Below are 24,239 nucleotides of genomic sequence, written 5' to 3'. Positions count from 1 at the left end.
GAGTTGTGGCTCTAGCAATTAAGCTGCATATTTGCAGCAGCACAGTCCTTGGCAATCTGAATCGCGATCTCAGCCATTCGTCTGTCTCCACACGCTCTCTTCCAAGAGCCTGACGCGCTGAGGCATCCAAAAGTCGCAAGTCAGCCGCTGGTTACGCTTCCCGTTATATACAGATTCAAATTAACCTTCGATTAGTGCATATTTGAAGTCAAACAGAATAATGTCAGCATCATTGTTGGGTATAATGTATATATTTATTTATGTTTTCTTCAAAGTAATTAAATATACAATCCATTAGTCAAGCAAACGTGATTTGAATAACAGCGGACTATTTTACGAAACTCCTACGACAGCTCTGGATCACTCGTAAATTCTGTTCGTACCTGAAAGAAAACGTAAAATACGAAAAGATTGGTGAATGCGCAAATTCTCTTAAATCACTCGTACGGACGATTTAAGAACAAATCTGTGCGTACGAACGGTTCTTGCATGAGGCCCATTGTCTGTGGCCCACAGAAACAAAGAGAAAGTGTTATCAGTCACCTTGAGACTCTCTCTCTAAAACCTAATAATCAAGTTAGAAATCTCGGGGTAATATTGGACTCAGACCTGAACTTTAACAGCCACATTAAATCTGTAACATCAGCAGCTTTTTACCACCTAAAAACATTGCCAGAATCAAAGGAATAGTGTCTAAACCAGACTTAGAAAGACTGATCCATGCGTTTGTCTCCAGCAGGTTAGACTGCTGTAACGGCCTGCTCACTGGGCTCTAAACAGGCTGTAAGACAGCTGCAGTACATCCAGAACGCTGCTGCTCGAGTCCTGACTAGAACCAGGAAATACGACCATATTAGTCCAGTGCTCAGGTCTCTGCACTGGCTTCCTGTCGCTCAGAGAATAGACTTTAAAACAGCTCTGCTTGTGTACAAGTCTCTTCATGGTCAAGCGCCAAAGTACATCTCTGACATGTTAGAGCCATATGAACCAACTCGGGCTCTGAGAACCTCAGGGAGAGGTCTCCTGCTGGTGCCCAGAGTCAGGACTAAACAAGGTGAGGCTGCGTTTCAGTTTTATGCTCCTAACATCTGGAACAGTCTTCCAGAAGATGTGAGACAGGCCTCAACTCTGACAATGTTTAAATCCAGGCTGAAAACAGTTCTATTTAGCTGTGCATATGACACCTGAAAGTATTTTATCTGCACTCTTCAATTTTTTTTTTTAATTAACTAATGATTATTTTAATGGGTTTTTGATTATTATTATTATTATTTTTTTTTTTTTAATTTCTTTATTTTATTTTTGTATTTCTTTTTAATGATTTTATTGCCTTCTTGTGATTTTATGTAGCTGTGAAGCACTTTGAATTGCCCTGTGTATGAATTGTGCTCTATAAATAAAATTGCCTTGCCTTGCCTTTAAAAGAAGGTTTGGCAGCTTTGAAGCAAAATATGAAGAAATGAGGGCTTGATCAGGACTTTTATACCTTACTGTAAGTAAACCACCCTGTAGAGGAACAGTTACTGTGAATCAGCTGCACCGTGAACTGATTCAACAGTAAAAGGTATATCCTGCTTTAAAGTCTTAATTATTTAGTGTCTTATGTGGTAACACAGATAGAAAGTTATTGCATCAGTTTCATGTATATTTGGCTCGTTACAATCTTCTTTCACTATTCTAGGTTTGAATTTGAATTGAACGTTTAAAACGTCGTATTTATGTGTTGCATTTCTAATAAACCATGACTTTATTAACTGAGGTTCACTACAGCGGAGGAGAAAACATTTCCTGTTTGGTCAGTTCCTTGTCGGAGCTGCGCATGCGCCACCAGTGTGGGTGAGTTATCTTGACGCGTGTGGACTCTCTGCAGGTGGTGCGTTAGCGCGTTAGCTCGCGGGTACGACGTCACTTCGTTTCCCTCTGGTGTCCTGTTGGTTCTACGTACATATGTTTTCATCTGAAGAGGAGACAGTTCCAACAGCCCGTCGGTGTCCGTCAACATGAGTGTTGCAGCGCAACAAGGCGCGCGCTCCGTGTTGTTTACATTAACTTCTTCTTCGCTGATTTCCGCTCCTTAACATCGTCCACAGCCAGTGCTACCGTCCCGCAGAGATGTGTAGGGAGGGGGACGAGGCGCAGGACGACTGCGGCTCCCGGGAGGAGTGGACGCTGCTGCTCTGGACCTCTCTGGCCGTCATCGTCCCGGTCGTCGTCACGCTGTGGTGCAGCGCGCGGAGCTCCAAGCGGAAAACGCACATGAAGGACTTCTTTCGGAAGAGCAAGCACGGCTGGCATTACACCGACCTGTTCCACAAGCCCACCTACTGCTGCGTCTGTTCCCAGCACATCCTGCACGGCGCCTTCTGCGACTCCTGCGGCGTGTGCGCGGACGAGCAGTGCCTGCGCCGGGCCGACCAGAGCCTGACGTGCAAGGAGATCATGGCCCCGTCCGGCTCCGACGGAGCCACGGAGCACCGCTGGGTCCGCGGAAATGTGCCTCTGGCCAGTTACTGTGCTGTATGCAAACAGCAGTGCGGGACCCAGCCGAAGCTGTGCGACCTCAGGTAGAGTAGGCGGCGCGAGATCATCATTGCACCGGCCATACCAGCAGCTGTGATGATAAGAGATGCATCAATAAGACGCATTGATCCACATTAATTACATATAAACAAATAAAGAACCTACCGTGGTTAAACAGCCAGATGACTGCGTTGTACAGTAGGTTAGGCTCAGTATTATTACAACAAAAACAATCAATCAACAAATACATTTGTTCAAATAATACTATGCAAAAGTCTTAAGCTACCCCTCATTCTCTGACATATATTTCCACCTTAAAAGGAGACCCTAACAATAATGTTGAGGGGCTCTGGGGAGGATTCATCCCTCCATCAGACCTGTTGCCACTGATTTTCAGTCCACTTCTTGTGTCATTTGGCACAGCTCAGCCTTTTCTCCCTGTTTGCCTTCCTTAAGAACGGCTTCTTGACAACAACTTCTTCTTTTGTCCTCCACTTGTCCAGTTTCCTCAAATGTTTTAAGGACACACTGCACACCATGCTGAGATATGCCAAGTTTTCAGCTAACAGCTCTTTGGGAATCACCTTGTTGCTGCGGAAATCCACATAAGTGGAGCACATTAAGCTCTCAGATTGATCTATTTTAACATCATCTGTGCACATGTGAAATATCATGCTAACACATTTAATTCTGAATAGGATTAATAGCAATGATTCCTGATGATCTGACCCAAACACCCTAATTTTTTATCTTAATATTTGTCTTTTATCCCACTTGTAGCACTTTGAGATTTTGTTGTAAATGTAAAGTGCGTTATAAATAAAATTTATTATTATTATTAATTTATCCACCACAGTTAACACTTGATCTGCCAAATGGAGCTGAAACTTTAGCTGAAAAGATCTACTTTTTCCCCCTAAAGCTTGACTCGAATAGTCTGACAGACTGATACAGAAGCAGAGTTCCCTGCATTAAAGCAACCCTCTGAGGGATTTGTGTTATAATGGAACGCAGTTTACTCTAACTGACTGCTGCCGTTCTGTGGTGCCGGCTGGTTGAGATCACACTCGTAATAAGACTTTGGCAGGTCGGAGACAGAGCAGCCCCACGGTGGATAGTTAAAGGTCTTTCTTCTTCAGCAGCAGAAGCTTGTTTCAGAGCTCTGTGTCCTTCTGCCCTTCTCTCAGGTGTGTGTGGTGTCAGACCACAGTGCACGATGACTGCATGGACAGCCTGGAGGATGCAGATGTGTGTGATTTGGGCGAGTTCCACAGCCTCATCATCCCTCCTCACTACCTCTACCGCGTCAACAAGCTCCGGCGCCGGCACCCCGAGGAGTACAGCAAGCTGGGGTCGTCCTGCGGCAGCGGCTGGACTCCGGTGTTGGTTCTGGCCAACACGCGTAGTGGAAACAACCTGGGGGAGGCTCTGCTGGGGGAATTTCGCACTCTCATCAACCCTGTGCAGGTCAGCTACATAAGCTGAGCTCAGATGGCTGTTTCACTTCTGTTGTCACTGGTTCTGATCGGATCCGGTCTTCTGTCTGCAGGTGTTTGACCTGTCTGAGCTGACTCCTTCCAAAGCCCTCCAGCTGTGCACCCTCCTCCCTCCCGGCAGTGTTCGGGTGCTGGTTTGTGGAGGGGATGGTACTGTGGGCTGGGTGCTCGATGCCATCGACACTATGAAGCTGAAGGTGAGATGTCTGTGTGCTACGAGCTTGTCTTGATCCACTCATTTCTTTATATTTTCCTCCAAGCAGCCAGACTTTATTATAATTTTTTAAATGGAGCAACAGTTCTCCAGACTTTATGAAGGTTTTTTCAAAGATTATCATTGAACATTGGCTGTTTATTCACTCATTTTTAGTCACTTAAAGCAATACAATGTAACTTCTCAAAAATCCCACTATGGAGCTCCCCCTACAGGCTTGGAGGTAATGTACGGTTACACTGTCGTAAATACAACACCCTTTCACTTTCACGTTTCACGTTTGTTGACGAACCGGCGAGGAGTCAGAAGGTGCAAGCTATGTCGACCGAGAAGGTAAGAGTAATCAAATGTACCTGGGAGCGTGAGAGGGGTCTATTTGTTTTTGCGGTAGGTGTGTCAGAAAGCAAGTCAAAGTACTTCCGCTCAGCTCCCGGGCCAATCCAGCAAAGTTACATAGCGCAGTTTTTCCAACTCAGACCCCCGAAGGGCATAGGAGACAGGCCAATCGTAATATTAAAACTCATTCTAGCCGCACAATTTTTTTCAAGCTGTTATTTTAAGGTAGAAATGTTACATAGTATTGCTTTAACACTGACCTATGAATCATTCAAGCATAAAAAAACAGCCCATAACTCAAGGGATGAACCAGTGTTGTGTCCACACATAACAGACAACTTACCAAAGAAGCCATTTTAAATTGGATCTTTAGGCACTTTGTTACCAGCAGCCTGTCACAGAGACAAAGTTTTTACAAAGTCTTTGATTAAACTTCAGCTTATTATTTGTTTTATCAACATAATTCTGTGTTAAAACATCAAAATATTCTAGTAACAGATGGAAAAAAAATAAAATAAGATTAAAGCAACAAATTTGAAGCCAAAAACATTAAAAGTCTTGATTCGCCTCTAATTTCTGAATATTTAGCTTCCAAGCAGACAGATTTTCTTGTAATTGTTTAAGGAGGTTCTAAAGGTATTTAAAGCTGTTTCTTTTTGTACATTGGCTGCTTTTTCACTCATTCAATCCAGTCCTTGTATCTGACCTTTTTCAGGGGAATGTGCTTTTTTTTTTTTTTAAGCCACTTAACTCTGACCTATGAATCATTGTAGCTTAAAAAAGGCTCCTAACTCAAGGAATGAACCAGTGTTGTGTCGGCACATAACAAACAACTTACCAAAAAATCTTTAGGCACTTTGTTCCCAGCAGCCTGTCACAGAGACACATCATTTGTTCCCATTTCTTTAGTTGCATCTATGAATAACAGCAAAGATAACACAGTTTAACAGACAGAAAATAGGATTTCTGCAGCAACAAGGTGATTCTCAAAGCGCTGTTAGCTGAAAACTTGGCATATCTCAGCATGGTGTGCAGTGTGTCCTTAAAACATTTGAGGAAACTGGACAAGTGGAGGACAAAAGAAGAAGTGTCAGGCCTTAAGAACTATCTACAGCAGATGAACAGGATCTGAAAGTGATGTCCTTAAGAAAGAGGAAAAATCCAGCAAAGACCTGACACAGGAGCTGAGAGATGCATCTGGACCTTCAGCTGATCCATCTGCTGTTGGCCCAAGCCTCATCAGAAATGGTCTCCATGGAAGGGTGGCTGTCAAGAAGCCGTTCTTAAGGAAGGGAAACAGGGAGAAAAGGCTGAGCTGTGCCAAAGGACACAAGAAGTGGACTGAAAATCAGTGGCAACAGGTCTGATGGAGGGATGAATCCTCCCCAGAGCCCGGAGCTCAACATTACTGAAGCAGTGTGGGATCATGTTGGCAGAGAACGGAACAAAAGGCAGCCGACATCCAAAGAACAGCTTTGGGATGTCCTTCAAGAAGCCTGGAGAACTATTCCTGAAGACTCCTTAAAGAAAGGACAGAAAGCTCGTCTGAGAGGGTTCAGGCTGTGTTGGAGAATAAAGGAGCTCAGAGCAGATATTCACTTTAAAGCTCTGCTTCTGCCTTATTTACCTTATTTTCGCTGTACCTATTACTTGTTATTTCTAGAAATAAAACGAGGGGTTTCTTTCCTTTTTTTTACTAGGGCCAAGACCAGTTCATCCCCCAGGTGACGATCCTCCCTCTGGGAACAGGAAACGACCTCTCGAACACTCTGGGTTGGGGTGCCGGGTACGCTCGTGAGATCCCTGTGGAGCAAGTTCTTCGTAACATCCTGGATGCTGAAGTGGTCAAAATGGACAGGTGGGAACAAGTGCTGCTCGGATCTATGAGACTCGGCTCTGTGGTTTTCTCTGGATTCTCAGAGTTTTTTTTGTGTTAAAAGCCGTTTGTGTGCAGCAGTTTTACACTTTTCTAATACATTACAGACATATTCTGGATTCTGTTGCCTTTAGGTCAACACATTTAAGTGTTTCATCACCAGAAGTGTTTCAGTGTCCGTGTGGAGAAGGATTTGGATCTAAAGTTGGAGAAAATAGTCAACCTAACCACCACTTTAATGATTTCAGGTGGAAAGTGCAGGTAGCTTCCAAAGGCCTCTACTTTCGTAAACCAAAGGTGGGTCTAATTTTTGGATTATTTCTTTATTTATCATGGATGTATGCCTTTACCTGCATGTGCAGCCATATTTACAGCAGGCACACTAAAGCGTTTGCTTCTCAGGTTCTGTCCATGAACAACTACTTCTCTGTGGGGCCTGATGCCCTGATGGCGCTCAACTTCCACGAACACCGCGAGAAAACCCCCTCCGTCTTCTCCAGCCGCATCATCAATAAGGTCTGAACTCTTCATTTGAATGCACAGATCAGAGCTTTGTGTTTTCATGTGAATACAGAAGCTTTGCCTCTGAATGTGCAAAGACAGCCGTCTTTTCTTTCTTTCTGCAGGCTGTGTACTTCCTGTATGGCACCAAAGATTGTTTAGTGCAGGAATGTAAGGATCTGGATAAGAGGATTGAGGTACTGTAAACGTTTGCGTGTGATTAAGCTTCATGCCAGCTCTGTTTCCATCTATAAACAGCAGTCGGCTGCTTTCTGTCAGACTATGTGATACTTCCCTGGCAAACCTGCATGATTACAACTTTTTGGGCATTTTTTGGACTCATTTGGATTTTAAGAAACTTGATTTTGATTGTTTTGTGGCTTATAATTGGCTTGAATTAGGCTGTATAATTATTTTTTATAAATGCATTTTATTTTATTTTTTTTATATTTTTTGGGCTTTTTATGCCTTTAATGGATAGGGCAGTTGGAGAGAGACAGGAAGCAGGGGGCAGAGAGAGGGGGAAGACATGCAGCAAAGGGCGGTCCAGTGCGGGACTCGAACCGGGGCCAGCTGCAGCAAGGACTGTAGCCTCTGTACATGGGGCAGCTGCTTAACCCACTACGCCACCGACCTCCCCAAAGGCATTTTAAATTTAATTCAAAGTTGAATAATAAGTCAAAATAATGATACAATCTCAGAATTAAGACTTAAGACAACAGGTTTCTGTTGGATTTTAATGCATCTAGTCACTACAGGGGTCTCAAACTGATCCATGAAAGGGCCGGTGTGGGTGCAGGTTTTTGTTCCAACCCTGCAGTCAAATTCAAAGCGATGATACATTTTTCTTTGTTTCAACTCTTTAAATGTTGGATGAAACTGAACGTTAGCAGAGGGATCACCTTGTTTTAAAGGGGATAGAGAATCAAAATCATCTTTTTCACGTTTTTGGTGTTAGTTCTGAGTCTCCCCGCTGTGGGGAGTACACACGAAGTGCCAGCAAGTGTCAGAACCTCTGTTTCAAGTACTCCCCTTTTTTGAATAGCCCCCAGAATATCCCCCAATCCGTTTTTGTGAAAAAGTGACGTCACTTCAATTTATTTTGAACAGCATCCCCAGTACATACAACTGTTTTTTTTCCCCCCTTGCAGTTGGACTTATGAACACTTCATAATCACCTCATAACCTGCCCCAGTCACTTTACCATCATTCAAATTGCACTAATGAAGCTGCACTGTTGTTGCTCTGTATATTGGATACTGTGTATTGTTGTACACACCTTGTACATTTTATATTCATATATTTTTATTCTTTATTATTATATCCTATGTTACATGTTTGCACCTTACGCCGCAGCAAATTCCTAGTTAGTGAACACTGTAACTAACAATGGCAATAAAACGAATTCTGATTCTGATGAGCTTTCTTTTCAGTCAGTGTATTACTCTATAGCTCTGTTTTCAGTGAGAGCAAGGGCAGCCAATCAAGCAACGGCAACCGAATAGCGCCAACACCTACCTGCATTTCATAATGAGGTTGCCAGATAAGCTCTGAAACGACGCCAATAAGGGAAAAAGACGCATTCTAAACCCAGCATAGTAACAGCTGTTTCAGAGAGCCTTTTAGGGAGGTTCTGAGCCATAACAGACCCAACCAATTTTTTTTGGGCTACATATCACATCACAGAACATGGATTAATGCCCCATTCAACCATTCTCTATCACCTTTAAAGTAACACCAGAGAATTTGGCCTTTTTTTTAATGCTGTTTGGCTCCCCCTACAGGTGTGGGATGGAATATCACTCTTATGAGTCTTGTGCACGTGCAGCCACACACTTTATTATATTATCTGAGTTTGAATCTGGTCACAACTCTGTTGGAGGTTCAGTACAGTTGTGTTTGTGCGTGTTTCCGTAACAGCTGGAGTTGGATGGGGAGAGGGTGGCGCTGCCCAGTCTGGAGGGCATCATCGTCTGTAACATCGGCTACTGGGGTGGAGGCTGCAGACTGTGGGAGGGTATGGGAGACGAACCGTGCCCCCCGACCCGGTAAGACCCGCTCGGCCATATGCAGCTGTTAGTTTTGTTCTTGAAAATGTAAACTGGGGTCAGACGGGAGCAGAATTGTTTATTTTTTTTGTCATTTTCAGAGCTTTGCTATTTGATCTAATGCCTTTGTTTTTGTGAGCAGCTGTGTTGTTTTTCCCTGTCTGGCGCCGCAGGCTGGATGATGGTCTGCTGGAGGTTGTGGGTGTGTTTGGCTCCTTCCACTGTGCTCAGATCCAGGTCAAGCTGGCCAACCCCGTACGGCTGGGGCAGGCGCACACTGTCAGGGTGAGGCGTGCACTCACTCACACACACATTTCTACTTCCTGTGCTTCCTGTTTACTTCATTAAGTGGGCGTGCAGAAGCATGATGAGGGAATTGAATTACTTTGCACTGCCGTTCGCCTCATGCAGCACTTGAGGATCTAATTTTAACTAATCTGATTCAACACATGCTGCTCGCCTCCCGCATGTGCTCATTTTCCCTCTTTGCTTTCACCCTGCAACATTAAGCCCTTCAGAAAAAAAATCCAGTTTCACCATCAATAAAAGCCCTAAAAATGCTCCTGATGATGCACAAAAATCTGACTCAGAGATTTAAAAGAGCTCTTAGACAGCAATAACCGCATTTTTTTTTTAACGACAAGAGGAACAAGATGGCTGCCGCTGATGTGTACCTGCACGGTTCTTTTCCACAACTACCAACTTATCACAGGAAACACACCTGAAACTACTGTTGAATGCCTTATACAGTTATGATTTTAGTTATTAAAGGCATTCCTGCTAACTGAGCATGTTGACTTAAAGGGATAGTTCGCCTCTTTTGACATGAAGCTGTATGACATCCCATATTAGCAATATTATTTATGAACATTGACTTACCCCCTGCTGCGTCCTGTGAGCCGAGTTCCAGCCTCGTTCTGGTGTTGAAGAAGGTAGTCCGCTAGTTGGCTGGGGTTTAAAAAATAAAGCGTTTTGCTTCTCAAAACAATATGCGTTCAAAAAAGTAATACATTTGCATCACAAAATGTTGTCCAGGCAAATGTCAGACCTCACAATCATTTGGCGCTATTTTCTCTCCCTTCGTATCACTGCGTGCTGTGCAGACCGAGCAGACCGAAGTGCAGACCGAGCAGTCCCCTGCTTCAGAGCAGTAAACACCGTTACAGACGCGGCTGTCAGCAGGCAACTCTGAACATAAAATAAAAAATAAAGTCTGAAATAAAGTCCAAAGGATGCAACGGCAAAGTTTACTGTAGTTAAAGTTGAAGTCGGTCCAACAAAATCATTCCCATGCTGTAACTATGAATAAATATGGCTGTAAATGAAATAAATAAGTATTTCTGAACGTGACATAAGGAGCCGCCTGTACTGCTGTGCAACATCTGGGATCATTACTTCATGGCACTGTGTGGTTCTCACATGGTGGGTGTTGCTCTTCACTCTGCAGCTGGTTTTGAAGAGCTCCAAGATGCCCATGCAGGTGGACGGGGAGCCGTGGGCCCAGGGTCCCTGCACCGTCACCATCACCCATAAGACGCAGGCCTTCATGCTGTACCACAGCGCAGAGCAGACCGACGATGACGACGATGAATCCAGCGCCTCTGAGACGGAGAACCCAACGCCTCGTGACTCTCCGAGGCCCCCGGGGCCGGCTTCTGCTCGAGCATGACGCCGTCACGTGACCTAAAGCTCCTCTTGTTCTCTCCCTTTACTCACTCTAGTGTTATTGATCCATCGTTTGCTTTAGCTGCTCTCCTGTAAGGTCTTAGTGCACAGCGTCGGGTTTGATAGATCAGGTGTTCACATCTTTCAGAGCGCTCACAGGAATTGAAGGGGTCCGTTAGGTCCGTTGTGATAACTTCACCCAATATTGTAAAGCAGAACTCAGGAGGAGGTGAATATATTGCAGAAAAACTGCTGTTCATTTGCACTGATCCCACATACCATAAAGTCTGTAGTTGACTTTAATGTATTTATTATAATTTATTAACGATTCAGTCCCAAGTGAGCCATTTTAATAACGTTGTCCAGGTCCCATCGACCCCTAAAAGCCATGTTTAAATCAGCAGGTGTTGAAGATGGAGGGCCATGGGAGCCTGACTGATGCCACCTGCCTTGAATGCTTTATTTTCCATATTTTATGAACTGCCCACGAAGCACAAACAATCAGTGAGGGGCAGAAGGTAAATGTCCAAAGTGCTCAGATTCTCTGCTGATGAACATTTTTCATTCTCTTCTTTGTCGGCCAAACTTTGAAATGTGTCTGAATGTGGATGGAGCGACTCCTCCGTCTGTCTTGCCACTGGACCATGACGTAGGTTTGTTTAATTCATGATGCACTGTCTCGAGTAGCTTGCCAAACCGTTGGGTTACACTGTGACCGAGTCTGACTGCTACGTTCCTGTAAGAGTTACGGCCTGATCTGGCGGGGTTTAGTGCTGCCAAGTAAGTGAGGATCCGCTTTGCCAATGTGTAAAAACCTTCGTTTCTCCTCGTCCTGACGAAGCTCCTCCTGTTTACATCTTTTCTGTTGCACTGTTTTGGCAGTTAACTTGTATACATGATGCTGTAACATTTTCCATGTTGCTGCAGATACCCGACACCTGCTGATGAGATTTCACGGTTTGTGTTTTAGCTTGTCGTCACCACAAGGTGGCAGACTAAACACAGTTTTTCTGTTAAACTCCTACTCATGCTACTGTAGTTGAATATTTCCGGGATCACTGCATGCATGTACCTGTGGTGTTCAGGTGACATTAAGCTCCCTGCCGGGTGTAACTGACTGCATCATGTCTGTGAATCGGATGTTTTTGGTTGTTGCAAAGCGCCCGTTTCTTAGAGCCATGTCAGAAAAGTCTGTTGAATGTCACTTTGTGCTTCGTCATGAACCTGGAGTGAACTTGCTGCTTGTGAAGCTGAACGGGGATCAGCTTTTAGCCGTGTGATGCCTACGCTTTTTAGATGCGCGCCTGATTGGCAGGGAACCAAACGTCCTGGTTTCATCAGCCCCTTTTTGTTTGGTGAATGTCTTGTTACCTTTTTATTTCTTTACCAGAGCTGTGTGTATTGCACTGAACTTGTTTAAAGGATTTTACAGCATATATCTCCCTCTAGTTTCAAGCCATGCAAGTGTTTCCTGTGTAAAGATGATCTGATAGATTTTAGTGGGGGAGGAATGACTGATGCACCTGAGTTTGTCAGATCATAGCAAACAGAAACTGTATTTACTTTAGTTTATGATCATGTGTAGATGACCCGAGCTGCTTCAGCCCTAGAAATTCAGTTGATGTCCTCGTTTCCTTGTGTTTTGTGTACCAAAATGTTTTGATTATTGATAATTGTGTATTGGAATGTGCTTTCTTTTGCTGCAACACATTGTTAAAATATAATACAGTACTTAATCCCATTAATCAGTTTAATTTTGACCACAATGTATCCCAGAAGGAGGCCTTATGTGTCCTCAACTTCAACAGAAAAATACAAAGAAAATCAGTTTGAAAGAAAACAGGCTTTAATGCTTAAAATCATTTAAAATATGGATGTATACAGAAGGAGGGAAAATTTTGATTGAAATGAATGTAAAGAAGTGATCTTTTGAATTTGAAGACATTCCCATAAATATTTTCATATGCAAGTCAGGCGTGTCTGTGTTTTCACTGAAATACACGAGACTTGACTTCAGGAGAAAAAGCAGCTGGTGTGACGACCTGGTGAGAGATCACAGCCGTCACGAGCCAATAAACACTGACATCACTGCACCGCAAGGTGTTAATCATTCACCAGTTTAGCAAACACCGAGCTACTGTTCAGACTCATGCAACATTAAAGTGATGGTTCGGAGTAGATTCACCCTAGGGTCATTTGAACCGTGACATCCAGCCAAGTAGCCCACCCGAAGTTTTTTCGATATTGGCTGAACATCAGCTGAGTTACTGAGTTATCCCGAATAGCTTCGTACAAGGGTTAATGGATCCTGGCAGTATCTCCAAAATTACCACACTAAAATCACATGCCATGACACCAAACTTCTACAGTAATACAAATATGGTCTGTACTCCCAAAACGATGCATTTGGAAGTTTGTACATAGTCCAGGAGTTTATTATTATCAACACAAGCCTAATAGCTTCTCTGCTGCTAAAGCTGCGTCGACGTCACTTCCTTGATCTGGGAGCTTCAAAGTAAGATGAGGGTTGATCTACTACTGTAGACAACAAAGTATGTGCTATATTCTACATGAATTTTTATGTTGTAGAGTTGTGAATTTATTTTATCAATGGAGAAATTGAGCAGCCTTGCTTTGTTGTCTACAGTAGTAGATCAACCCTCATCTTATTTTGAAGCTCCCAGATCAAGGAAGTGACGTCGACGCAGCTTTAGCAGCAGAGAAGCTATCAGGCTTGTGTTGATGATAACAAACTCCTGGACTATTTTCAAACTTTGAAATGCATCGTTTAGTGAGTACAGACCATATTTGTACTACTGTAGAAGTTTGGTGTCATGGCATGTGATTTTAGTGTGGTAATTTTGGAGATACTGCCAGGGTCCATTAGCGCTTGTACGAAGCTATTCGGGATAACTCAGTAACTCGGCTGATGTTCGGCCAAGATCGGAAAAACTTCGGGTGGGCTACTTGGCTGGATGTCACGGTTCAAATGACCCTAGGGTGAATCTACTCCGGAGTATCGCTTTAATAAGATTGAACCCATCAGGACATAATAAAAGAAACTGCCATTTAAAGACCATTTGGACTGCATCATTCTACAGAGAGAAAGATTATTCACATGGAAAACATTCAGAGAGATTAGTTTTTAAGAGTTTAATCAATAACTGAAGAAGTGCTTCTTTATTGCACTGTTATGTGTCATGTGATATGTTTATGATGCACAAGAGACACAAGTCTTCATATCAGAGCTGCAAATGTAAATGTTGCAGCCTCTACTTGTTCTTTTTAGGATGGTGCCCTGCTGGTTTCTGTGAAGGATGGCTTTTGGGTTTATCTTTGTGGGCTGGATTGGGCCCTTTAGCAGCCGGCTTCGGGCCTCCTGCAGCACTCTGTGGCCTTCTGTCTTGTTCTGAAAGAACAAAACGTTTTTCCTTGGTTGCTTGTTTTCAGTTTCTGTTACTGAGATAAAACAACTCTTAAGAAGCTGTTTTAATCGGCATTGAGGACTACAGGAAAACAAAAAAATACTGTCTTGTTTCTTGGGAAAATTCCTTCTGTTTAAGTCTGGCATGAAAAGAACTGAACTTCTTCAGAAATACGGATTGTCTTGAATGGTTGAATATCAGAGCAGTCCTGCCTGTTGACCTTTTTAAAGCTTCTGGATATCTTAAATAAATATCTATATACACTCACCGGCCACTTTATCAGGTACCTGCTAGTAAAAGGTTGGACCCCATGCTGCCTTCAGAACTGCCTTAATTCTTCATGGCATCCTTTCAACAAGGTGTTGGAAACATTCCTCAGAGATTTTGCTCCATATTGACATAGCATCACGCAGTTGCTACAGATTTGACATGGTGCATTATCCTAATGGAAGTAGCCATAAGAAGGTGGGTACACTGGTCATAAATGGATGGGCATATATACATATATACAGTATATATATATATATATCCGTTAACGCGTTAGATTTGACATATTTATAAAACGTGCGCACGTTAATATTGCCTAAAAAGCTAATTTTGCGTTAAAACATTACATTTCAGTTAAAGGAATAGTTCGCCTCTTTTGACATGAAGCTGTATGACATCCCATATTAGCAATATCATTTATGAACATTGACTTACCCCCCGCTGCGTCCTGTGAGCCGAGTTCCAGCTGAGTTTTGGGGTCCACGAAGCTAGTCCGGCTAGTTGGCTGGGGCTTGAAAAATAAAGCGTTTTGCTTCTCAAAAAAATATGCGTTCAAAAGAGTAATACATTTGCATCACAAAATCGTTTCTCATGAAAAAGTCAGACCTCACTTCGCTTGGCGCTATTTTTGCCTCCCTTGATATCAATGCGTCCAATGTAAAACTGTGCAGACCGAGCAGACCCTAGACACCTAGCGATAGCTGCACCTGTTACGGTGTTTGCTGCTCGGAAGCAGGGGACTGCTCGGTCTGCTCTTCGGTCTGCACAGTTTTACATTGGACGCATTGATATCAAGGGAGGCAAAAATAGCGCCAAGCGAAGTGAGGTCTGACTTTTTCATGAGAAACGATTTTGTGATGCAAATGTATTACTCTTTTGAACGCATATTTTTTTGAGAAGCAAAACGCTTTATTTTTCAAGCCCCAGCCAACTAGCCGGACTAGCTTCGTGGACCCCAAAACTCAGCTGGAATTCGGCTCACAGGACGCAGCAGGGGGTAAGTCAATGTTCATAAATGATATTGCTGATATGGGATGTCATACAGCTTCATGTCAAAAGAGGCGAACTATCCCTTTAACCAATTAACCCCGTAGCGGAACTAGCTTTGCTTTCACGTGACGTCACGTCGCTGTATCGCGAGAGCGGAAAATTCAGATGGAGGGCAGGAAGTGAACTGAGGATCTGCCGTCTGAAAAAAATGCCTTTTTTGTGTGGTTTACGGTTGCTCTAATCGTTCTAACCGAGAAAAGGAAAGTTTTTTTTTTTTTTTTTTTTTTTTTTTATAAATGAGTACCGAAGATAGTCGTTCACAAAGGTGAGAAATGTAAAAAGCTCACAGAGCAACGCCGTAAAAAGTGGATTTTAAACCTACGTCAGCGGTCGGAAGGAGCAGCGAGCCCTACGTCAGAGGTATGTTAGCTCGCTAACTTGGTTTTTGTGGCTGTGTTTATATATCATTAGTTTGTCGTTAAATGCTCATTTACTTAGTAATGATTATGAATTTACCGGTAGTGGTTGTCTCTGAGAGTGGTTTACCTTGAAACAAAAGGACTGTCAGGCTCACGTCGTCGTTAAGATGCGTTGCATGTTTGTTGACATTATAGCCACTACTGCTAGCTGCTAGCATCTTAACACATAAAACAATATAAGATTGTCGGCAAATCCTTAGGTTCTGTCTAAAAGTCGCTCATCTTCATGAGATACGGTCCCCGTCGCTTCAACATATTTGTTTATTAAATGTTTGTAACTTAGTCTCGAAACTGGCTCTAAATCCGTACAATACGGACTCTCTGCAACGGTTTCCTCCATAGACGTAATCTCCATTTTTACTTCCTGTGCGTCATCATAATCACGTGACTGAAACCCGGCTATTGAACTGTTCAGGTGTTCCTAGTAAAGTGGCCGGTGAGTGTATGGCTCACACTTTAGGTGAATGTGACATTCAACCCTGTGTTTTAGCATTGTTTGACACTACAGCATGTCGATTTTACTGACTAACACAAAAGCTGTGCCATAAAAGTTGTACATATTCAGGCATAACTTAATAATAATTCTGTCATTCTAGCTAAAAACAAAAACCTTTTAAAATTAATAGATTTTTTTCAGCAATATTAGAAGCTTTGGGGCTAAGCCTGGTAATAGTGTGTATCACCAGCAATACATCAAACAATAATATGAAGGTAAATGACATACTGTGAGAGGGTTGGTGACCAGAATCACTCTTCCACTCTGAGGAAAAAAACAGAAATTGAAAGAAATATGAGACATTTGATGGCGTTTCGGTGATAGCATTGTCCTCCGGCCTTCACCTTCATCTAAAGAGAAACACGGTGTTGTGACATTTATCACGTTTGAACACGGTAACTTGCATCTAATGCCATATAACTCGAAACAACATGCTGAAATCTATATATATCTATAGGGAAAGATAATTGTGTTCTGCTAATGTTGGTTAACTGTAACATGTTCATTATGGACATTTCCATTTATGTTTCCAGCAAATCCTTAGTGTTAAATCCTCTGTATTAGGAACTGTGTTCAGTTTAGTAAACAGGTATCACTTTAAAGCATACAAATATGCAGCATATTAGCATCACTGTTCAGTGGGGTGACACCCAGTTTAAGCTTCTTTCTTCAATGCTCTGTGATACAGCACCGGCGTGGCAGGTTTCTTACCTGAGATCTCCTCAGAAAACCCTTATTCACAGCCTCAAACAAAAGCCCAACTAAGCCCTACCTGGAAATATTCCTGTAACAACAACAAACAAGCCGATCTATGTCAGAGGTGCAATCGGTGAAAAGAATCAAACAGCTCGCTCGATCAACAAGTTCTGCCACTGATGCCACAGTTTCTCTGCATCAGGGATGAAATGCCAGGTGGTTTTACGCCAATCCTTGTCTTTACAGACGGTGTTTTTATATAATAAAAAATAACACCATGTCTTGGGTTTTCATTCGCTCTCTAAATCTCTGCTTTGAAGTTTAATCTTTAAAAAGTGACGTTTTTCTCTCAGTCAGCACTCTCTAAAGCTGAAACTCCGACTTTTATCCACCAAACTCGAGTCTGAAGCGTTTCCTCGAAGGTTTGTGAGGCAACAGGTTCACCAGAACAGGCCGAACGGACAACCACAGAATACGGTGACTCTGGCTGTGGACGCCCTTCTTTATAAAAACCTACTTCCTTTACCTTTGTTTTTCGGCGTGGGGCTCTTGTCTCCAGCTTTGTTTGGTATTGCTTTATGCGCTGGTTTGCAGACGGTTTTCTTCTCTTTTTTTCCTGAAAACGTCTTGTTATGGCGCTTTTCCACTGGCTCTGTAGAATTCTGTAAGTTTAACTTTGACAGACGGACATTGACCTTTCCCCACACAATCCTTCCTTTTTGCTGATTGTTGGATTACTCCGATTACTTCTGCTTTACCCCTTCCTCATTAGATACACTAAATTAATTTTAATGACTGTGCAGACTGTGTGTTTTATGTTGCTTACTTGGATTTTTTTGTCCTTGAAAAGATGGAGGCCCCCTGGCAAAGCCAGGCGACTGTCCCTGTGAACCCTGAGACATCCATGGTGGTTGTGACTGTATGTAGAAGGGGACGGGAACCGGCTGGAAGAGGGGCTGGATGGGTGGGCGACCGGGACTTTTGGACCTGGAGCAAGGGCTCTGCTCTGCAGGCGTTACTGAAACAGACGATCAAATAAAGAAGTTTAAATATTTAATGAAACTGTAAAGAATAAGTTAACCATAAAAGTCAAAATATTTTGGCTTTCTTTTGTCAAATCATGTGTGAATAATTATCATATTCATGAGCAAACATGAGCACATCACAGTCTTTAGATGTTCAACTACCGTAATTGTTTTTCAGAGGTGTACATACAAAATTCTGGCCGGCGTGCAACACTTTCATGTCCTGACGTGGAAGCTTCTTTTTCATCTGTAAAAAGGTAAATGAGTTGCATTTTCTTCTCATTTCATTTACCCGCTCGCATTATACATCTCAAAATGACGTGCAACGAAGCTCCGATCAGGAAAACTGTGGATTTCCCGTTAAAGGACGCGTAATAAAAGGAGGAGCTGGAGATCAAACTGCCTCTCCAACATTCAGTGTAACGGCTGGAGACAAAGAACTTCACATGCTGAATTTAAAGTCAGCCGACCACAAGAAAACACAGCATCTATGTAAAAATGATTACTTCATTATCCAGTATTTCTCATTGGACTTGAACTCACCAGACGCGGCACTGCCAGCATTAAGTTCTGTAACACATTGGAAAAGACTGGCTTCACTGCATGTTTTCTTTTTTTCTTTTTTTAAATCACTGCTATCAATGTAAAACTTGCAGTAAAATGTGTCATTTACCTGGTTTAAGTAGTGGAACTCTGGCCTCGAAAGGCTGTGCGAGGATCTCCGTCAGACTCTCCCGCAGCACAGCAGCAAAGCTCTGAGCCGCAGTCACCTTCTTTGAGTCCAGGTTGATTCGAGGCGGGTAAGGGTCAAACTTAACAACTTTTGGCAACTCAAATGAAGCCTGAGAAGAACAAGGGAAAGTCAATAATTTCATAAGAACGATTTTATCCCCAAGGCGTGTAAATAGTGCCTGTAAAGGAGCATTCCTTAATTTAATCCTCTTTTCCACAAAAGTGTTTTCACTGCTGGTTCAGAGCCCAACTTAGAACCAGTTTGGAGACTTTCTGCCTGCAGAAATTCAGTGTGCATGAGAGTAAGGTTGAAATATGATGATGCGGCTCTTTGGATGCTCTCTGGCTGTGGAAAACCAAATTGAACTTTAGAAGGCAGAAGCTGATCCACCTTAAAAGCGGCTCTACCGCCACTCAAGCAGCAGCATTTTTAATACGACTGAAAGCTTTCGTCCCACCTGCAGAAACGCCAGAGTTTGGGACTGACTCAGCAGACTGTTGATGTCCTCTCTGGCTTTCTTCATCCTCTCACTGTTCTCATTGAACCTCCTCGTGAAGTCCCGAAGTTTGGTCTGACCCATCTCCAGCTCGCAGTCCACCTCGTGTTGGGCCGCCCGCTCGTCTTGAGCCAACATATCCCTCATCTGCTGATACACAGCAGCCAGGGCTGTCTTTCTGCTGTTTGCTGCGTCCTGGATTCAAGGACAAATGTTAACAGACAACTTTCAACAAATCACCGAGTAACCTGCATTCTATTAACGGTGAAATGTGACGTGTGAATGTGCTACAAATACCTTAAGCTTGCTCTGCATTTCATTCATCAGCTGCACAACAGCGTCGGTCCTCTCAATCTTCCCGACCACTAAACTCAACTTCTCCTTGAAGTCGGACTACAGACAGACATCATAAAGCACCAGTACAAAGTTAATTATTTGGGCTTGGAAAACTTTGCCCTGCAGGACCAAACATGATGCCCCTTTTTATAGGGAAGGTCTTCCTTTTTTCCACCAAGACGATACCACCGCACGTTTTCAACGAAATGCTCAACGGTCGAACCTGCAGTCCAGTTCTGAGACACAAACTCAGCAAAGGAAGCCCAGGCTGTTCAGGATCAGACTATATTTGTGTCCTTATATCTTACAGGATATTAAAGGACAGCAATAGAAAAGAAAAATAAGAATAAAATAAACCAACGTACTAGTTCTAAAAGTACAAACGCTCAAATTCCACGAATAAACGGAACAAATGAACAGCTGATTTTCAAAGAAAAGTTGAGTTTAGTTTGAAAAACACTTGTCTCTTTGCTGCCTTCAGGTCTTCATTAAAGGGATAGTTTGCCTCTTTTGACATGAAGCTGTATGACATCCCATATTAGCAATATCATTTATGAACATTGACTTACCCCCCCCGCTGCGTCCTGTGAGCAGAGTTCCAGCCTCGTTTTGGCGTTGACGAAGGTAGTCCGGCTAGTTGGCTGGGGTTTAAAAAATAAAGCGTCTTGCTTCTCAAAACAATATGCGTTCTAAAGAGTAATACATTTGCATCACAAAATCGTTCATCCAGAAAAAGTCAGACCTCACAATCGCTTGGCTCTATTTTTTGCCTCCCTTCATATCAATGCGTTCAGCCACCTGCCGACAGCCGCACCTGTTACGGTGTTTACTGCTGGTCTGCACTTCGGTCTGCACAGCACGCAGTGATACGAAGGGAGAGAAAATAGAGCCAAGCGATTGTCAGGTCTGACTTTTTCCTGAGAACGATTTTGTGATGCAAATGTATTACTCTTTTGAACGCATATTGTTTTGAGAAGCAAGACGCTTTATTTTTTAAACCCCAGCCAACTAGCCGTCTTCGTCAACGCCAAAACGAGGCTGGAACTCGGCTCACAGGACGCAGCAGGGGGTAAGAAAATGTTCATAAATAATATTGCTAGTATGCGATGTCATACAGCTTCATGTCAAAAGAGGCGAACTATCCCTTTAAGATGAAAAGGATCTGGTTTATTTTGTATTATAAATGGGTAATTATAGTGTAAATGACGTCATCTCACCCAGAGCTGCAGTTAAAGTGACTGAACCGAAGCTCACCTCCTTCAGGCTCCTCTGCTCCTCAGGAGACATGAAGGAGCAGCCTTTGTGGACCTGCTGCAGGCACAGGCTGCAGATCGGACGCGCGTGTTGGCTGCAGAAGAGCTCCATCAGCTTGTGGTGGTCGGGACAGATGCGCTCCGCCAAGTCGACGAGCTCCGTCAGCTGGTGGAGGCGAAAGACAGGGTTTTCCCGGTGTGGCCGCAGGTGCTCCTCGCAGTATGACGCCATGCAGGTGAGGCAGGTCTGCGACGCCTCTGCTTCCATGCAGGCATCGCAGCGGATGACCTCCTCCTTCTTGGGTTCACTTTCCTCTACAGGCGGGCTGGCTTCGCTCTTGTTGGACCTCAGGTTGAAGGTTTCCACGACGGTGCTGAGGACCGTGTTTTTCTTCAGTTCGGGTTTGGTGGCGAAGACGGTCCGACACTGAGGGCAGCTGTAGGAGTCCTTCCAGGTGGTGAGCAGGCAGTCCTGGCAGAAGTTGTGTCCGCAGGGGATGGTCACCGGACAGTCAAAGGTGCTCAGGCAGATGCTGCAGGTCAGCTCATCCTCCAGACTCATGAGGGAAAACTCAGGCTCGCCCGCGTCGTCGGCCATCATCCTCAGATGTACTGGAACAGAGAAACGAAACTTAGGCCTAACGGTGTCCGGTGAAAAGCTAACCAACGCTGTTTAATTCATCCGCACATCCGGAACAGCTGATTTAATTTAATTAAATTCAGTTTAATCGATGATTGTTCCACTTACCTCTGCTGTGTTCGTGACTCCAGCAAACCGGAATAAAGGCGATCTTGCAGACTGGACGGTCTCTAATTTAATCACGTGATAATAACGGTGACGTCATTGGTTAAGCCTTACCTGGGCAGCTGTCAGTGGCAGCCAGATGAGGTGTGTGTGTGCAAAGGCCAGTGGGGAAAAGATGAGCGGAACTCAAAGACTTACGACACAACAAAGCCCCTCCTCAGAAGTATTTGGACTACAAACACTGAGGGGAAAAAATAGAGGAAGCTGATTATTTCCGCCTCTTATTTCCAAAATAAAAGCAAACGTATCCACTTAAAGTCGAAATGTTGTGAAAAAGCTGTTGAGAAATCATGTCGATATGACAGAAAGAAAGTTGGCATTCAGTTTAAAGATGAAAGTTTAAAGGTCGACAATAAAGTCTTTGAGATTAGTCTAAATCGCATCAAATTAAAATGAATTTATTTACAACTTTGCTTTCATGTCTACGTAAGAGTATTAGGGCCAGGCATAAGAAAAAATAATAATATTTTGCCTGTCGAGATTAAAGTCGAATTTTCGAGAAAAAAGTTAACTTCTCTGGTCCATCATCTAATTACTTTATTCTCGACATTTCGACTTTATTCTCTACAGGCAAAATATAAATATTTTTTCTTATGCCTGGCCCTAATACTCTTCCGTACATGTCTGTAACTACAGAGTTTCGTTTTTTAAATTTCTTCTCTGGGCCAAAGGGACTTTAGTGACTAACCCAACTGTCAGAGACAAAATACAGATTTATCCTGATGCAAATACGCAGTCTTTGGTTTAATTATATAAAATGGATGCAAAAAAACCTGCAAAAATAGAATAAAAAATGTCTTTATTCAGTTATTCTGATGATATTCTCAATGAGCACTAATTCAGTGACTCAGACTACATGAAAAACTATAAAACTGTACAGTCTAATAAAAAAAAGGTCCCTTTATAGGTCTTTTTGTTATTTTATTGGCCGTTAACTTGGTTTACGGAGTTAAAATTACAATCTTCTGGATTTTATGATTGTGATAACAGCAGAGAATCTGGCATTTCTTTCCTCTTTGGGTCCCCCTACAGTTGAGGGATGAAAACAGATCTCAACTTCAGCCATACACATTAATATGTCGTCATGTGGAAGAGGCCACAAAAATGGGCCAGCGGCCATCAAGCAAAATAACAAAGGGTCACTTTTAGTTTTCCAAAGTGGAATACAGAGGTTAGAGTGGGTCGTCCAATAACCGGAAGGTCAGCGGTTCGATTCCCACTCTCGCCGCTCAAAATAGATTGGTGGACTGACAGCTGGAGGAGTAGCATTCCACCTCCTTGCCACAGCTGAGGTGCCCTTGTAATTTCGTGTTAACATGAGAATAAAAGTAATCTTAAAAAAGTTCAAGGAAGAAGGAGTTTGGAAAGCTTTGGACACTTTAACAACCAGCTTCTCAGTTAAGAAGAGGTATATCAATGAGAAAACAAGTGCTCAGTTTAGGGAGGCCATAGTTATGTTACCAACAATGAGCGCAGAGTCAGTTGAAGGAATGCTGGATCATTTTAACTTGAAAATTTTTAATGTAATGGAAGCTGTTGCACCGATAAGAATCAAGAGCACCTTGATCAAACAGAAAACCCCATGGAGAAACACCACTACGGTCAAAAATCTGAAAAGAGAATGCAGGAAAGCTGAACGTAAATGGAGGAAAACAAAGCTTCAGATTCACTATGAGCTATATAAAGAAAGCCTGCGTAGTTATAACAATGAGCTGTGCAAGGCCAGACAGCTGCATTTATCTGAAATGATTAATAAGAATGTCAACAATTCTCGAACTCTGTTTGCTATGGTTGAAAAACTCACAAATCCTCCTAAACAGTCAAACCCAGACCTCTCCACAGAGAAATGCAACGAATTTGCCCACTTTTTTAGCCAAAAAATCAAAACAATTAGACAAAACATTCACGCAACACAGACAAACAAGAAAACTAATCTGTGTCTAAAACCTAGAAATAACTCTGACGTTATGTCACAATTTAATGTTGTTAATTTAAAAATCCTAGAGGAAACAGTTCGGCAGCTGAAATCAACAACTTGTTCTCTGGACATAATACCATCCGACTTTTTAAAAACTGTTTTTACCTCAGTAGAAAGTGATCTCCTACGAATAGTTAACAGCTCACTGGCATCAGGCATTTTTCCCAAGTCACTAAAGACAGCTGCCATTAAGCCACTCCTAAAGAAGAGAACTCTAGACGCCTCTATGATGAACAACTACAGACCTGTCTCTAACCTCTCTTTTATATCCAAGATTATTGAGAAAGTTGTATTTAACCAGCTCAACGACTTTCTGAATGAAAGTGGAAGTCTTGATAAGTTTCAATCAGGCTTCAGACGTCATCACAGCACTGAAACAGCTCTGGTCAAAGTGTTAAACGACATTAGGTTGAATACTGATTCTGGTAATGTTTCAGTCCTGGTTCTGTTGGACCTCAGCGCTGCGTTTGATACTGTAGATCACAGAATCCTGTTGCACAGGCTGGAAAACTGGGTTGGGCTTTCTGGAGCGGTCCTTAACTGGTTCAGGTCCTACTTAGAAGGCCGGAGTTATTTTGTTACTATTGGCAGCTATGAATCTGAG

General features: G+C 42.9%; 2 protein-coding genes across 3 annotated transcripts; one reads left to right on the top strand and one right to left on the bottom strand.

Annotated features, from left to right (window-relative positions):
* The first annotated feature begins 1,837 nt into the window (after nucleotides 1-1,837).
* On the top strand, nucleotides 1,838-11,140 carry dgke (diacylglycerol kinase, epsilon). The gene is made up of 10 exons (XM_075463454.1): nucleotides 1,838-2,564; nucleotides 3,708-3,987; nucleotides 4,070-4,213; nucleotides 6,267-6,424; nucleotides 6,691-6,739; nucleotides 6,845-6,958; nucleotides 7,069-7,140; nucleotides 8,864-8,991; nucleotides 9,165-9,276; nucleotides 10,439-11,140. Exons 1-10 carry the CDS (start codon nucleotides 2,113-2,115, stop codon nucleotides 10,658-10,660), a joined length of 1,731 nt encoding a protein of 576 aa, XP_075319569.1. The 5' UTR covers nucleotides 1,838-2,112; the 3' UTR covers nucleotides 10,661-11,140.
* A 2,506-nt stretch (nucleotides 11,141-13,646) lies between these two features.
* LOC142378668 (E3 ubiquitin/ISG15 ligase TRIM25-like) lies at nucleotides 13,647-21,837 on the bottom strand. 2 transcript variants are annotated; one of them, XM_075463451.1, is made up of 10 exons: nucleotides 21,601-21,837; nucleotides 20,854-21,464; nucleotides 19,561-19,656; nucleotides 19,225-19,458; nucleotides 18,708-18,876; nucleotides 18,578-18,604; nucleotides 18,225-18,281; nucleotides 17,836-18,027; nucleotides 16,542-16,577; nucleotides 13,647-14,065 (listed from the first exon to the last, which is right to left on the bottom strand). In XM_075463451.1, exons 2-10 carry the CDS (start codon nucleotides 21,451-21,453, stop codon nucleotides 13,929-13,931), a joined length of 1,548 nt encoding a protein of 515 aa, XP_075319566.1. In that variant the 5' UTR covers nucleotides 21,454-21,464; nucleotides 21,601-21,837; the 3' UTR covers nucleotides 13,647-13,928. The 2 variants fall into 2 exon arrangements, with proteins under 2 accessions (XP_075319566.1, XP_075319568.1); XM_075463453.1 differs by having other exon boundaries at nucleotides 21,712-21,837.
* Between the last annotated feature and the right edge of the window lie 2,402 nt (nucleotides 21,838-24,239).

This window comes from Odontesthes bonariensis, chromosome 4, assembly GCF_027942865.1.
Source record: "Odontesthes bonariensis isolate fOdoBon6 chromosome 4, fOdoBon6.hap1, whole genome shotgun sequence".
NCBI classification, from domain to species: domain Eukaryota; kingdom Metazoa; phylum Chordata; class Actinopteri; order Atheriniformes; family Atherinopsidae; genus Odontesthes; species Odontesthes bonariensis.
The sequence above is the reverse complement of the archived record's forward strand: the minus strand, read 5'-3'. Positions and strand labels throughout refer to the sequence as shown.

Bases quoted from the DNA above. Each gene is read 5' to 3' on its own strand.
- dgke (XM_075463454.1), top strand. From the start codon at position 2,113: ATGTGTAGGGAGGGGGACGAGGCGCAGGACGACTGCGGCTCCCGGGAG. The intron at 2,565-3,707 runs GTAGAGTAGGCG...CCCTTCTCTCAG, and splicing joins CCGAAGCTGTGCGACCTCAG to GTGTGTGTGGTGTCAGACCA. The intron at 9,277-10,438 runs GTGAGGCGTGCA...TTCACTCTGCAG, and splicing joins GGCAGGCGCACACTGTCAGG to CTGGTTTTGAAGAGCTCCAA.
- LOC142378668 (XM_075463451.1), bottom strand. From the start codon at position 21,453: ATGATGGCCGACGACGCGGGCGAGCCTGAGTTTTCCCTCATGAGTCTG. The intron at 16,578-17,835 runs GTAAGCAACATA...TTTTTTCCTCAG, and splicing joins TCAAGGACAAAAAAATCCAA to AGTGGAAGAGTGATTCTGGT. The intron at 14,066-16,541 runs GTATGTCATTTA...TTGTTCTTTCAG, and splicing joins TGGTCACCAACCCTCTCACA to AACAAGACAGAAGGCCACAG.